The sequence below is a fragment of the Ascaphus truei genome, chromosome 7, assembly GCF_040206685.1.
Source record: "Ascaphus truei isolate aAscTru1 chromosome 7, aAscTru1.hap1, whole genome shotgun sequence".
Taxonomy (NCBI): Eukaryota; Metazoa; Chordata; class Amphibia; order Anura; family Ascaphidae; genus Ascaphus; species Ascaphus truei.
In genome coordinates this window covers 88,379,050-88,394,653 of record NC_134489.1, presented here as the reverse complement: position 1 = coordinate 88,394,653, position 15,604 = coordinate 88,379,050, and the positions used below count along the sequence as shown (strand labels likewise).

Sequence of the window (15,604 nt, the reverse complement as noted above, 5' to 3'; positions counted from 1 at the left end):
TGAGTGCTTTTTGTGAGGTTTCTTTTTCTTTTTCTGTGTTTATATACTTTATTTACTCCTCCAGCACGGCCAGCAGATGTTTTTCTGTGATTTTCAGATATTCTCTGTTTTGGTTTAGACAGCGATTATATATATATATATATATATATATATATATTGGTTGTTCTGATGCGGTATTCATTTTTGTGTGATATATATATATATATCAGTGGTTCCCAACCTTTATTTTGTTCTGTATCAGCATAAATTATTTAATTTTTTTAACTTAAGGTCCCATCATTTTTTTTTTTTATAGGTGTGCCAAATTATCTACAAACATATGTCTCCATCAACAGTTTTTCTTGAAGTTAAGAAGAAATATTATAATTTAACTAAACATTGGATTTTTTTTTTTTTTAAAGCCACCCAGGGTTGCAACTGTAGCCGGTGCAGCCGGGATAAGGCACACTGCCTTAAGCGGCCCGTTTTGAAAACAGAAGTATTGGTTATTAAAAATGCAATCAAAGAGCTTGCAGTCATTTCTGCATAAGCAATTCATGAGCCAGCAGCAAAACTGTATATTGTATCTACTACTTGTGTCCAGTCCTCAAGGGACGATTTCAGGTTGACAGAGCCACAGACGGAGCCACCTGTGCTCAAGCAGGAATATGCAGAAAGCCAGACCTGTTGGATTGGTGGCCCTTGAGGACTAGAGTTGGCCACTAATGGTCTACTTCAATGTACTAGTGCTAGGACGGATACCCTCAAATCGTTCTGACTCTGTAAGGGTTGACATCGCTGATTCTTGTCCCAAATTGGGCTTTTCATTTAAAAGGCATAAATGCGACACGTTTGAAGTTATAACCCCTTTTCCCACCAAAAAGTTCCAGCAGTGCAATGCTTTGATTAGATTAACCTCTTCGGTGCTGGTGAGACCAGGGATAACGTGCACAATTTAAGAGGTTAATCAAATAATTTCTTCCAAGTCCTGGCAGCTGGTCAGTTTTCCTTTTAGTCCCAACAAACTGTGGTCTGACCGCTGATGTTTTATGAGCTGGTGGCAGGTGGCGAGAGAAATTCATCCTATATTTACCTCTTTAATGTGTAAAAAGTCCTTGGCATCGAAAGAGATGGCAGTGCTTGGTACAGGGACATCTTCATCTAGCGCTCCACAGTAACTCACATTCGTTTTTACAGCAAATGCCACCGGCTTAGTCTGGGGAAGACATATGTACCCATCACAAACACACAGCAATATCCTCCTATTTGACACTATAATGTATTGTTTTGCGCTTGTTTATGCAGCAAAATTGGTGTAGCAAGCTCTACGTTTGCTTATTTAAAATAAAGATAATGTATATTTCAATGCTGCAAACGAATTAACACCTTGTTACTGCGCGTTAACCTTCATTCACTTGAAACATACTGTAGTGACACACTGTCATCTGAACATGTCTCTCAGCATCAATGTCAGCATCAAGGTATTATTTTAAGTGTTTTTGCGCCATGTACATCAGCTTGTGTTTTTGCTAGTATGAATAGGGAGGGTTGAGAAGCAATTAAGCAATGTGCATATTGTAATGGGAGGTGTCACACTTTGCATCTGTCTGCCATTTTTTAGGGTTAGGGGAAATGATATGCAAATGAGCACACAGTGTCACCTGTTGCGTCTAATCCAGTTTAACACAGAGTTCTATACATTTAGTAAGAACGCAAGCCGAAATATAAATACATACACACCCACAAAATAAAAACCGCATCTAGATAAATTTACATATGGCCCCTTTACACTAATGCACACCTAAAATAAAAATAATAATTATATATATATATATATATATATATATATATATATACAGTGTTCGACAATGCTATACATTTACACGCCCGGGGCGAGTGGATTTAACCTCCGGGCGAGTAAATATTGGCCTAAGCAGCACACGTGTTTGTTTTTTTAAATTTCCCTGCTCGCGCTGAAATTTTCCCTGCTCACGCTGAAAAAACAAAAAAACAACTCCCCCTACCTGACAGCTGATTGGCGCGCGCTCCCAGGCTTTGTGGGCGCGCGGCCAGGCTCTATATGAGCCCGCCCCCAACGAGCGGCCATTATTTCTGCCTGGAGCTCTGTTGGAGAGTAAGTACTCTCCAATCTCTCCATGCTGCGGCCCCTCTGCTCCTTCCCTGCGATCCCCCTGGTCCCCACATGGCTCCCTACTCCCCACCGCGGCCCTCTGCTCCTGCCCTCTGCGCCTCCGCCTTTGCATTAGCGCTCCTGTCCCCTGCTCCTGTCCCATGCTCCTGTCCCCTGCTCCTGTCCCCTTCCCTTCCCCTCGATCCACCGATCGCTGCGCGGGGCGGGAGGTCCCCACTGCTGCAGCCCGGTTGGCGTACGCGGGGGGCCCTCGCCACGTGCCTCCCTCCCACCCATCTCCCTAAAACTTAAAATATGCTCGCCAACTAGCTTAATGACGACGCAGCCGCCGCATGAGGTGGGGGGGGGTATGTCGGCCTGCCCCCCCCCCCCCCCCACGAACTTCATGCCGCTGTGGGCTGGGGGGAAGAAGCAGCCTGCAAAGCTGCTTGGCCGCGCACTGTGATGACATGCCGGCGAGGGGAGCAGGGCAGTGGCGGCCACGGCGGGGCTGACTGTCCCCTGGGGCGCCCGCTGGGGGACACTTCGCCACGTGCCTCCCACCCACCCTGCCTCCCCAAAGCTTCCACTATGCCCGAATAAGGTATGGGGGGGCGGAATGCCGGCCTGCCCGCCCATTAGCTTTATGCCCCCGCGGGAGGGGGGGGGGTGGGTGTAAGGTGCTGGGGGGGAAATGCAGGCCCAAGGAATAAAAAATAAAAAGGCAGGTTATAATTAAAAATATAAAGAGGGTCTTTTGGTGGCATCGCCGGATAAGGTAGCGGGGGGGGGGAGGGGGGTCAAAGGGGTGGTACACTGTTAAATAAAACATTGTTTGGTTGATTGTAACAATTTTTTATGCTGTCTACAGTTATTCCTAATGTATTTGTCCCATTCTACAGTCAGTCACCCACTCACTCACCCAGTCAGTCACTCACTCACCCACTCACCCAGTCAGTCACCCACTCACTTACCCAGTCAGTCAGTCAGTAACCCAGTCAGTCACTCACTCATCCAGTCAGTCACCCACTCACCCTGTCACTCAGTCAGTCACTCAGTCAGTCAGTCACCCAGTCAGTCAGTCACCCACTCACTCACCCAGTCAGTCAGTCAGTCAGTCAGTCAGTCAGTAACTCAGTCAGTCAGTCACTCACCCACTCAGTCAGTCAGTCAGTAACCCAGTCAGTCAGTAACCCAGTCAGTCAGTAACCCAGTCCCTCAGTCACCCAGTCAGTCACCCAGTCAGTCAGTCGCTCAGTCAGTCAGTCAGTCACCCACTCACTCACCCTGTCAGTCAGTAACCCAGTCAGTCACTCACCCAGTCACTCAGTAACCCAGTCACCCACTCACTCACCCACTCACCCAGTCACCCAATCAGTCACTGACCCAGTCAGTCAGTCAGTAACCCAGTCAGTCACCCACTCACTCACCCAGTCAGTCAGTCACCCAGTCAGTCAGTAACCCAGTCACTCACCCAGTCAGTCACTCACCCAGTCAGTCACTCACCCACTCAGTCAGTAACCCAGTCACTCACTCACTCACTCACTCACTCACCCAGTCAGTCAGTCACCCACCCACCCAATCACCCCACCCAATCAACTCCCCGTCTCTCGCCCCGTCTCTCGCCCCCTGTCTCTCTCGCCCCCTGTCTCTCTCGCCCTTTCTCTCTCTCGCCCTCTCTCTCTCTCGCCTTCTCTCTCTCTCGCTATCTCTCTCTCTCGCCCTCTCTCTCTATCGCCCTCTCTCTCTCTCGCCCTTTCTCTCTCTCGCCCTTTCTCTCTCTCGCCCTTTCTCTCTCTCGCCCTCTCTCTTGCCCTCTCTCTCTCTCTCTCTCTCGCCCTCTCTCTCTCTCTCACCCCTCTCTCTCTCTCTCCCCCTCTCTCTCTCTCTCTCTCTCTCTCACCCCCTCTCTCTCTCTCTCACCCTCTCTCTCTCTCTCTCTCTCACCCCCTCTCTCTCTCTCTCTCTCACCCCCTCTCTCTCTCTCTCACCCCCTCTCTCTCTCTCTCACCCTCTCTCTGTGTCTGTCTCACACTCTGTTTCTGGATCTCTTATTTACAATATATATCTTAACTGCCCTATACTACACCGCAATAACCTATACAGCTTTCTTCCAAATCCGGAAGCTCCAAGCTTCACACGGGTAGGGAACACATCCCCTCCAATGTATAACATTGCGGGAATGAGGGTACCTGGACATCGAGGTACTGCGGATCAGGTAAGATCCCAGGTGGGATTGCTGCTTTAGATATTGTGAAGCGGGGACGTCCAGACACTGGTTAAGGGGTTCAGGAAACTAGTCATTCACACCTGGCTTTTATTTCTATATTCGACATTTACACACACACACGTAACAAGGACTAATTGTAGTATAATGTAATATAATAAATACATTTATGTCAAAAACGAATGTTGTTCTGACTAGGAATTTATTAAATGTATTTTCTTTATATATTTTATTTTAAAGCGGGGTTGGGGCGGGGTTTGGGGCGGGACTAGGGGCGGGGTTGGGGGCGGGACTAGGTGGCGAGTAGATTTTTTGGTTGGGCGAGTAGATTTTTGGGTGATTTGTCAAACACTGTATATATATATATATATATATAGATGTAGCCAGGTCCCCCCTGTCATGGCTGACCCCCTCCTCCCTTTCGGCAGACGCTGTGTGCGAGGGAGTGAGGGGGGGGCCGGCGCGCGAAGGAGAGATCCCTGGTAGCTAGGGACGCGAGCGGCGAGCAGGCCGGTTGCCGGGGACGCGATCGGGCCGTCGCTAAGGCCGCGATCGCGTTGCTACCGGCCCGGCGGCTCGGGAAGCAGGGCGCCGCCATGTTAGGGCTCTTGCGCATGCGCAGTGCCCGAACCCAGCGCGGGAGGATCAGATAGCTCGCGCATGCGCGAGATGAGCATGCCAGCCCCCAGGGTGCATAGGGGCAGAGACACCTGACGCCAGGGAGCCAATAGGGCTGAGGGATTTGCCTGGGAGAGATTGCTACATTTCGCGGGGTTCTGCAGCCACGCAGGCAGTCAGGATCCGGACCAGATAGGGGTAAGAGGTGGATGCAGGGGTCAGTGACCCTCTGCATTAGGCCAGCAGCCCCCAAGGTCCCAGTTAGGTCCTGAGCCATCTAGTAGCTTGTGGAGCTTAGGGACAGGCCCTAGATAGGGACACTGCCCCATTATTGGTTGAATAGACAGGGACACAGTGTTGAAGCCGTGCGGCCCTGTGAGGTGGGTTCTGGGCTCAGGACACCACCAAAGACCCTGCGACAAGGAGTGACATTGTTCGCGCTGGACTTTCAACCCACGCGGTGTGGAGGACCCTGTCGGATCGTGCGGATTTATATCGCGGTACCCGTGGCTGGAGCCCGGGCAGGTAACCTGCAACTCACGTGCACCAACCAGGCCTATCACCAAACATAGTGGCTGCGCAGTCACACACACACATGTACAGTGGTATTTGACTTCGGGAGCACGAGACATTTGGGTGGGGGTTACTGGACACAGGGTGGGGTTACATTGTGGGTGGATAGCGTCCGCCGTGACGCCTAGAGGTGTTAGCGTCCGCCGTGATGCCTAGAGGTGTTAGCGTCCGCCGTGACGCCTAGAGGTGATAGCGTCCGCCGTGACGCCCAGAGGTGGTAGCGTCCGCCGTGACGCCTAGTGTGGTTAGTGTCCGCCGTGACACCCAGTGTGGTTAGCGCCCGCCGTGGCGCATGATGAGGTTATGCTGTTATGATGTTATGATGTTATTACGTGATATGTGTGTTTCCATGCAGTAAAGCCCGTCCTGTTTTATATTCGGTAGCGTTGTGTGGTTGTTTCCTGTGAGGGCCTCCTCCCACTCCGTTGGGATCCCTCCCATGTGGAGGCGTTGCACCTAGAGATGTATGATATGTATGTACCCCAGGTTCCCCAAGCGGAGGCTTAGGCTCCTGAGAGCCACACAGGTTGCACAGCAAGTATTAGCGGCGGTATTCATAGGAAGACCCGTTACATTTGGAGGCGCTGCTGAGAGTCAGACCTGGGGTGCCCGAACTCAGCCAAAATGTCGTTAGGTTACACGTTACCTTCCCGCCAAGAAGTGTACACGTGGGCGGTAAAAAGGCAAGTCCCGCCCTCACAAACCCTTGCTGTAGGACAAGTTCCCGCCAATGCCTCATCCTATGAACTATGTTTAATCCTAATGCAGTACCCAGGCTTAGAAGATGCCAGAATCTTGGGTCGCCGCTCCGACCCCGACGGGTCATGGTGCACCGTATTAATCACTGGGGGATGTGAATTGTCGCCACAGCAAGGCCCATCCAACTTGCGTTTCCACGGGGCCCTCAGCTCAGGGTGTCCTGTTATATATCCTGAAATGCCGATAAAACCCGAACCCTGTAGCCCCAGTACAGACCTGCTAGAGACTAGTATGCGCATGTCCCTGTCCCCACCAGAAAGTGTATGCGGGGATGAGGCCAGTGTATTATCCTGTGCTAATTGTCGCTCAAGCAGACGGAGCTCCAGCCCCAGTAGAATGGGAGAAATCCAATTACTAGCCCAGGCCATCCAACAACTGGGTAGGCCCAAGCACGAATCCCCTTCCCCTCAGCCATACCGCAAGTTAAAGCTCTTTTCAGGGGTAAACCCTACTCCCACTGGTGAAGAGGCTTTTGATGTTTGGAAGGAATATGCTTCACAGGTACTGGAAGAGTGGACCTGTCCTGATGAGGTGAAAAGACAACGAATCATGGAATGCCTGCGCCCGCCTGCGTCCACTACCATCAAGATGTATAAAGATCAGCATACTGAGGTTACCGCACACCAGATGATGGAGTCGCTTACCCGGGCATATGGTAAGGAAGATGATGTGAGTGAGTTATGGACTAAGTATTACAATCTCCGCCAGAAAGAGGGGGAAGACCTATCCGAGTTCATACAACGGATCCAATTGCTCTTGTGGGAGCTACGTTCCCGCCAAGTCATCAAGGCCTCAGAAGTAAATGAGTATAGGCGCACTCAATTCCTGCGGGGAGCCATACCCACGCACCATATCGTGGTAATGATCAGATGCACGCTACAGAAGGGGGACCCCCCTACTCTAGAAGACCTACTGGATGAGGTGAAGGGTCACGAGGCCTATACTAGGTTGCATACGCCCAAGAAGGCCAAAGACCCTCGCAAGGATGAGACCAAGGAAGCAACAGTGCCCAAAGCAAAGGGAAGCAAGAGCGGTAAGGATACGGCCACCCCGGAGGTGCCTAGGTCCGCTCCCAGGTCACTTGACGGTCCGGGTCCCCGCCCAGACTTCCGTTGCTTCAACTGTGGCGAGCAGGGCCATGTTGCAAGGAACTGTTCGAACCCCACTAAGGCCCAGACCTACACCGTGACCGTGCGGAAGGCAATCTCGTCCCTATCAACCGTACCCGAGGATGTTGCCGATGAGTCGGGGAGGCCTTCCACGGAGGAGACGCCCCCGGCCGATGCTTACTGCCGAGTAGGGCCCACCGCTGTAATAAGAGTCGTCGTGGAGGGGATATACTCTTCAGCACTTCTGGACACTGGATCACAAGTGACCATCATCTACCGTCCATTCTACGACCAGCACCTCAGCCATCTTCCCTTGCAGTCAGCCGAAAAGATGAAGTTATGGGGACTGAGTAAAGATGATTATCCCATAGACGGAATAGTGGCGGTCAAGCTGGATATCTTGCAGTTGAACATTAACAAGTCGCATCCCATGCTGGTGGAAGCTTTGGTCTGTCCGGAGGCTCGAGAACATCCCAGTGCCCCCATCATACTAGGCACGAATGCAGATATTGTGAGGTCGGTGATTCGCTCATTCCTACAAGAAGCCGGCGAGCTACCGTTGTCATCCCTGAATATAGCCCCTGGCCTGCGGGAAGAATGCTATAGGGTGGCGTATGAGGAAGAGTATGGTGAAATCTTTAATCAAGAGCGAGGGTTATTGCAGATTCCACCAGGGGGAGTGAGGCACGTGACAGCGCTGATCAAGTACCCCAGTCGGCACGAACACGACCGATACTTCTCGCTGGAGACCCTCCCCGAATCAGTCTGAGAATCAGTGGGGATACCGAATGATACCTGAAGTACGGGATTGGCCATCTACTGTCCCCAGGAAGATTACCGTGTCTATCCAGAACATGTCTCTCCATACCGTGCCGCTGGAAGTAGGACAAAGGTTGGGTAGAATTTATCCTGTGGATCCTGTAGACGACCCAGTGACCGTTCACACTGCCCGTGTGGGAGAAGAGGCCGAGGCACTACAATTCGACTTTGGAGAGTCTCCTCTGGAGGAAGCATGGAAAGAGAAGCTACGTGCTCAGTTGAGAGAGAGACGAGATGTGTTCTCTACTAGTGAGATGGACGTGGGATGCAGCAGAAGCGCTCAGCACACGATTCGTCTGAATGATGACACGCCATTTAGGGAAAGGTCGCGCCGCTTAGCTCCCAGAGATGTGGGGGATGTGCGGGGTGTCCTGAATGAGATGGAAACGGCCGGCATAGTGACCGGATCTCGGAGTCCCTATGCCTCACCGATTGTGGTGGTACGAAAGAAGAATGGGTCTGTTCGATTGTGCGTGGACTACAGAACATTGAACAGACGTACTGTGCCTGACCAATACACGCTACCCCGAATAGAGGAGATCCTCAGCGCACTGTCCGGAAGCCAGTGGTTTAGCGTGTTGGACCTTCGATCTGGGTATTACCAGGTTCCGATGAGCCCCACTGATCAAGAGAAGACGGCGTTCGTCTGTCCTCTGGGATTTTATCAGTTCACGCAGATGCCCCAAGGTATCTGTGGCGCTCCAGCCACTTTCCAACGGCTTATGGAAAAGACGATTGGAGATATGTGTCCGCGTGAGTGTTTGGTCTACCTAGACGACATAATTGTGTTCGGAGCCACCCTTGAAGAACACGAGACTAGGCTGATGAAAGTGTTGGATCGCTTAGGGAAAGAAGGCCTGAAGCTCTCCTTGGATAAGTGCCGCTTCTGTTGAACATCGGTCACTTATGTGGGTCATATCGTGTCTGCAGACGGAGTGGCCACCGACCCGGCCAAGGTGGAGGCGGTGGTGAATTGGCCAAGACCGAGAATGTAATGGAGCTGAGGTCATTTCTCGGGTTCTGTGGATACTATAGACGATTCGTGGACGGATACTCCAAGAAGGCAGCTGTGCTGAACGATTTGCTGAAGGTCTATCCAGAGGAACCCAAGCAGAAGAGGACCCCCCCAAGGACCCCCTTCGGGGATCGGTGGATGGCCGCTTGTGAAGAAGCATTTAAGAGGCTGAAGAATAGTTTAACAGAGGCTCCCGTTCTAGCCTATGCTGACCCGGAGAAGCCTTACATTCTGCACGTGGATGCCAGCCTCAACGGATTGGGAGCTGTGCTACACCAGAAGTACCCCACTGGACTTCGTCCTGTGGCATATGCAAGTAGAAGTTAGCCTCCCAGTGAAAAGAATTATCCAGTTCACAAATTGGAGTTCCTCGCCCTCAAATGGGCCATATCTGACAAACTACATGATTACCTATATGGGGTCACCTTCGAGGTCCGAACAGACAACAATCCGCTGACCTATGTACAAACCACGGCCAAGTTAGATGCGACCGGTCACAGATGGTTGGCCACCCTTGCCAATTACCAGTTTTCTATGAAATATAAGCCTGGACCTCTCAATATAGGAGCCGATGCTCTATCTAGGAGATCGGGACTGGGCGAGACCGCCGACGATGGCCCGTGGGAAGAAATTCCAGGACCAGGAATGAGAGCTATGTGTTCCACTGCTGCTATTGTAAACGACCGAGTGGCATTCTCCGAGCTACGAGTAGTGGATTCTTTAGGGTGTCGACCTCAAGCCCTTCCAGAAGCTTACTGCCACCCCGATGGCATGGGTCTAACACAAGACGTTATCTTCACGGTGAAGGAACTGGTACTAGCACAGACACATGATCCTGCGGCTAAGGCTGTCCGAGAGGCACTACACAAAAATGACTCTTCACTGGTGAAACGGGCTCCTCGCGAGGATGTGAGTCTTCTCATGAGAGAATGGGATAAGTTTGAGATGAATAGCGGCCTACTCTATAGGGTTGTTCAATTCCACAATCATCCTGATCGTCGACAACTATTTCTACCTCGGCGTATGCAAGGCCTCGTTTTAAGATCACTACATGATGATCATGGACATTTGGGGGTGGATAAGACCTTGGGTTTAGTGCGAGACCGGTTCTTCTGGCCTAGAATGCGGGAGTCAATTGAACAACACTGCAGAAAATGTCTACGGTGCATTCATAGGAAGACCCTTCCCACCCGTGCTGCTCCAATGGGCCATCTCAAAAGTGCTGGGCCTATGGATTTAGTTTGTATGGACTTTTTGTGCATAGAGCCAGATTCAAAGGGTATAGGAAATGTGCTAGTAGTGACAGATCACTACACTCGATACGCTCAAGCCTTCCCCACGAAGGACCAGAAGGCTACCACAGTGGCTAAAGTACTGTGGGAGAAGTATTTTGTGCATTATGGTATGCCCAGCAGGATGCACTCTGACCAGGGACAGGATTTTGAGAGCAAGCTGATCAAAGAGTTGCTAACACTGTTGAACATTCAAAAGTCCAGGACTACTCCCTACCACCCAGAGGGAGATGCGCTCCCTGAAAGATTTAATCGGACATTGCTGGACATGCTAGGCACTCTGAAAAATTCCCAAAAAGGAGAATGGAGTAAACATGTTGAGGCCTTGGTGCATGCCTACAATTGCACTAGGCACGAGTCCACCGGGTACACCCCATACTTCATGATGTTCGGGAGAGAAGCCAGACTGCCAATCGACATTCGCCTACGGGTATCTACCGACGGGATACCCAACATGGCTCATTATCGATATGTGCAGAGACTCCAGGACAGTCTGCACCGTGCCTATCAGTTAGCCGAAAGAGCCACCGCTCGACTGAATGCCAATAATAAAAGACGGTACGACCACAAAGTACGCTATAGAGCGCTCCAACCGGGAGACGCAGTTCTCCTACGCAACTTAGGGATTCCAGGCAAGCACAAGTTAGCTGATCGCTGGAGAGAGGGGCCTTTTCAAGTAGAGTCCCAAATGCCGGGCCTCCCTGTTTATCGCATACGTGACGTGAATGGCAGGGTAAAAGTCTGGCACCGAAACCACTTGTTACCTATCTCCCAACTGGGAGAAAGTGAACCCGAAACAGAAACAGTAACGAACGACAGTGAGCCTGAAGAGTCTATTGAGAATCCAGGGCCCACAGATGAGACAATTCAAGATCCTTTAGAGGGAACATCCAACAGAGACTGGTGGGCACCTCCCGAAGGAGCAACAAGTAAGGGGCCGGCTGACAAAGTACCTTCATCAGAATTTTCACCAAGTAACCAATCATTAGATCCTACCACTCCGAGTTTTGTGCCTCAAAGAGACAATGTGCAGTTACAAAGAGACTTTCCCCAAACTGGTTCACCCTCTGCCAGAGAGTCTAGGCCTCAAGCCTACGATGGTCTGTCTCAAGAGGAAGAAATGGAGACTGAGACTCGCAGGAGCCAGCGAGTGAGACGCCCTCCCACTAGAGTGGCTTATGATTCATTAGGGGCACCTCACTATGAGTCTCAGCAGCAAGCTAAAGCCAAGCTAGCCTCAGTTATAAATATGTTTGTTGAACTGTACAATCTCGTTTAGAGTAATCGTTAAGTTGTATTTTAACACTGCATTTTTATTATATAATTTTTGTACACTGTTGGAAGGTTATGTGGTTCAAGCGAGGACGTTGGAGTTCTCACCAGGGGGAGGATGTAGCCAGGTCCCCCCTGTCATGGCTGACCCCCTCCTCCCTTTCGGCAGACGCTGTGTGCGAGGGAGTGAGGGGGGGGCCGGCGCGCGAAGGAGAGATCCCTGGTAGCTAGGGACGCGAGCGGCGAGCAGGCCGGTTGCCGGGGACGCGATCGGGCCGTCGCTAAGGCCGCGATCGCGTTGCTACCGGCCCGGCGGCTCGGGAAGCAGGGCGCCGCCATGTTAGGGCTGTTGCGCATGCGCAGTGCCCGAACCCAGCGCGGGAGGATCAGATAGCTCGCGCATGCGCGAGATGAGCATGCCAGCCCCCAGGGTGCATAGGGGCAGAGACACCTGACGCCAGGGAGCCAATAGGGCTGAGGGATTTGCCTGGGAGAGATTGCTACATTTCGCGGGGTTCTGCAGCCACGCAGGCAGTCAGGATCCGGACCAGATAGGGGTAAGAGGTGGATGCAGGGGTCAGTGACCCTCTGCATTAGGCCAGCAGCCCCCAAGGTCCCAGTTAGGTCCTGAGCCATCTAGTAGCTTGTGGAGCTTAGGGACAGGCCCTAGATAGGGACACTGCCCCATTATTGGTTGAATAGACAGGGACACAGTGTTGAAGCCGTGCGGCCCTGTGAGGTGGGTTCTGGGCTCAGGACACCACCAAAGACCCTGCGACAAGGAGTGACATTGTTCGCGCTGGACTTTCAACCCACGCGGTGTGGAGGACCCTGTCGGATCGTGCGGATTTATATCGCGGTACCCGTGGCTGGAGCCCGGGCAGGTAACCTGCAACTCACGTGCACCAACCAGGCCTATCACCAAACATAGTGGCTGCGCAGTCACACATACACATGTACAGTGGTATTTGACTTCGGGAGCACGAGACATTTGGGTGGGGGTTACTGGACACAGGGTGGGGTTACATTGTGGGTGGATAGCGTCCGCCGTGACGCCTAGAGGTGTTAGCGTCCGCCGTGATGCCTAGAGGTGTTAGCGTCCGCCGTGACGCCTAGAGGTGATAGCGTCCGCCGTGACGCCCAGAGGTGGTAGCGTCCTCCGTGACGCCTAGTGTGGTTAGTGTCCGCCGTGACACCCAGTGTGGTTAGCGCCCGCCGTGGCGCATGATGAGGTTATGCTGTTATGATGTTATGATGTTATTACGTGATATGTGTGTTTCCATGCAGTAAAGCCCGTCCTGTTTTAAATTCGGTAGCGTTGTGTGGTTGTTTCCTGTGAGGGCCTCCTCCCACTCCGTTGGGATCCCTCCCAGGTGGAGGCGTTGCACCTAGAGATGTATGATATGTATGTACCCCAGGTTCCCCAAGCGGAGGCTTAGGCTCCTGAGAGCCACACAGGTTGTACAGCAAGTAGTAGCGGCGGTATTCATAGGGAATACCCGTTACATATAACACGCACACACGCACATATATATATATATATATATATATATATATATATATATATATATATATATATATATACATATATACATATATATATATATAGCTAATCTATTAATTTGGCTCAGCAGATTTGAAATTCATCAATAATATGTAACACGCCGTTGGTTTGTAATTCCAGTTGGGCTGAGTGTGCATGAAAGGATTGTGATGATGGCTGGTCATACAATGCAGTCTGATCAATGACTGCTTGACTTTTGTTCTTCAGAAGAATTATAACAAATGAACACCAATAAAACATTTGTGTTAATACATATCTTTGAACACCTGCCATTTGAATTCATGTTGTTGAATTTTCGCGAAGATATATATAATCAACTGCATCGAATCGAAGCTGGGGAAATGTACGATGACTGCCACCATATCATCTCCTGCTCTCTGATAAAACACAACATCCTATGTGGAGTTGTTTCCGCATGAACATGTACGAAAAGAGGTTAGGCAGAGTGCAAGTGCTGGCTATTACTGAATGCTTCTGCACACAGGCCCTTATTAAAGTATATAAAGAGTCTAAATCAATGTACAAAAATAGTTAAAGAGCCATGGTGATCAGAAATGGGACAATTAAAATCCTAATTATTTTCTTCATTTTAGCTGTCCAGATAAAAGTTTATGAAACCATGTTTTTGATAGAATTTACTTTCTATTTTCAAGGTCACAATTGGTTTTCACTGGATGTCAAATACAGAATAACTTACTCTTTCATCGGACACATGGGGGAAGCCTATCTCATTTGGACAGTGCAATCGCAATCACAAGACTTTGCGCCATAACCCTCTTTGTCAGCAAAAGAGATGCAGTCAGTATATCATTTTTACATTTCGGCGTAAAATGGGAATATTACTTTGGCTCTCTCAAGCTGTACCGCGGCTTGCTGCTCTTTCTCCTGGCGGATTGCTTCTCTGTCCTCTTCCAGAGATACATCGGAATCTGATGGTCTGCTTGTGTAAGAATCTGCTGATCCCTACAACCAGTAACAGGAAGAAAAAGATCCAAGTCAATAAAATAAGGTGTCTGCTTCCAAAAAAGACATTTGCTGTGGCACCACCATTGCATGCGCTACAAAAATGAGCGTGCATGTCCCAGAGATTTTTATAGACTTAAGCAATTACTTAAAAATCAGATTTATACCATCAAAAGTAAATCAAACTATATTCAATGAAATATCGAAACATTAAAGCAATTTTACTGGCAGTTGATCATTAAACTGTGATAGTGTTGATGAAACTCACACTGAAGTCAATTGGCACTTAATGAATAACCCCTTCTGTCTAAACCCTTAGAGTGTCAGGGGGTTGTGCCGCCTGACCTCCGACCCTTCCGGTTTATATGGTCCCTCCAGGAGTGATCCCACCAGGCCCCGGATGCTAGAAATAGAAATGAAGTGGCTCCACTTCCATTTTGATTGGGCTCGCCACTCAGATCACCCCCTAGAATACGAGCAAGTACCCATGATATACCTGGTACATTATATGGGCACTATACAGGTTAATGTTGGTTTCCAACAGGTAACTTTGGTAAAACTTAAATCGGTACTTCAGGTTCTGGCTGTGTCGAGCAAGGATATGCCATGCAGATAACTTCATATACTTTTGTTAATATATCAAACTGAAATGCTCTATTAAAGGTTGCATTTTCAAGTCCAAATTCTGTCGATGATTATCTTACTAACATATAGGTAACTGTACTATATAATATAGGTGTTACAACCTTTCCACTACCACCAGCATGGTTCCCATGTCTCTCAGCACCAGAATCAGCAGGCCAGCATGTTGTATACTCAATCAGTAGCATGTTTGACAGTAGGTGATCTCTAATCTATGGCTACTTAAAGGTCAGAGCACACAGAACAAAGGGACAGCTCCAAGGAATGTGTGTTGCAGCAAATACAAATAGCTGAGGAAATACCTTATGCATTACATTCAGTGTTACTGACATGTGTTGGAAGGAACATCATTTATTTTGCTTCAAATACTAAAATAAAAGGAATATCTCACAACATGGCGTAACTCAGTCATTCTAAATTGTAAGCAGGTGATGAATATTTAGTTACTTTACTCACACTTTGTAAATTGAAGTCAAGCGTGATTTAACAACTGCCGGGTCTTTGATTATTCAAGAGTCACTTTCAAAGTAATAATCAATAATGAAAGATCCGTCAATTGTTAAATCCCGCTCAACTTACACTTTGTAAATGTGAGTACGTCAACTAAATATTCATCACCTTCTTATAATTTGAATTACGGG

At 49.7% G+C, this 15,604-nt stretch overlaps 1 protein-coding gene across 2 annotated transcripts in view; it reads right to left on the bottom strand.

Annotated features, from left to right (window-relative positions):
• Positions 1 to 15,604, bottom strand: part of CACNB4 (calcium voltage-gated channel auxiliary subunit beta 4) — a 137,774-nt gene that overhangs the window by 24,800 nt on the left and 97,370 nt on the right. For both annotated transcript variants that reach the window (XM_075609398.1, XM_075609399.1), the window contains 2 exons: positions 14,202 to 14,321; positions 1,073 to 1,195 (listed from right to left, as the gene is read on the bottom strand). In XM_075609398.1, the coding sequence (XP_075465513.1) occupies positions 1,073 to 1,195; positions 14,202 to 14,321 (243 nt within the window). The remainder of the gene's footprint in view (positions 1 to 1,072; positions 1,196 to 14,201; positions 14,322 to 15,604) is intronic.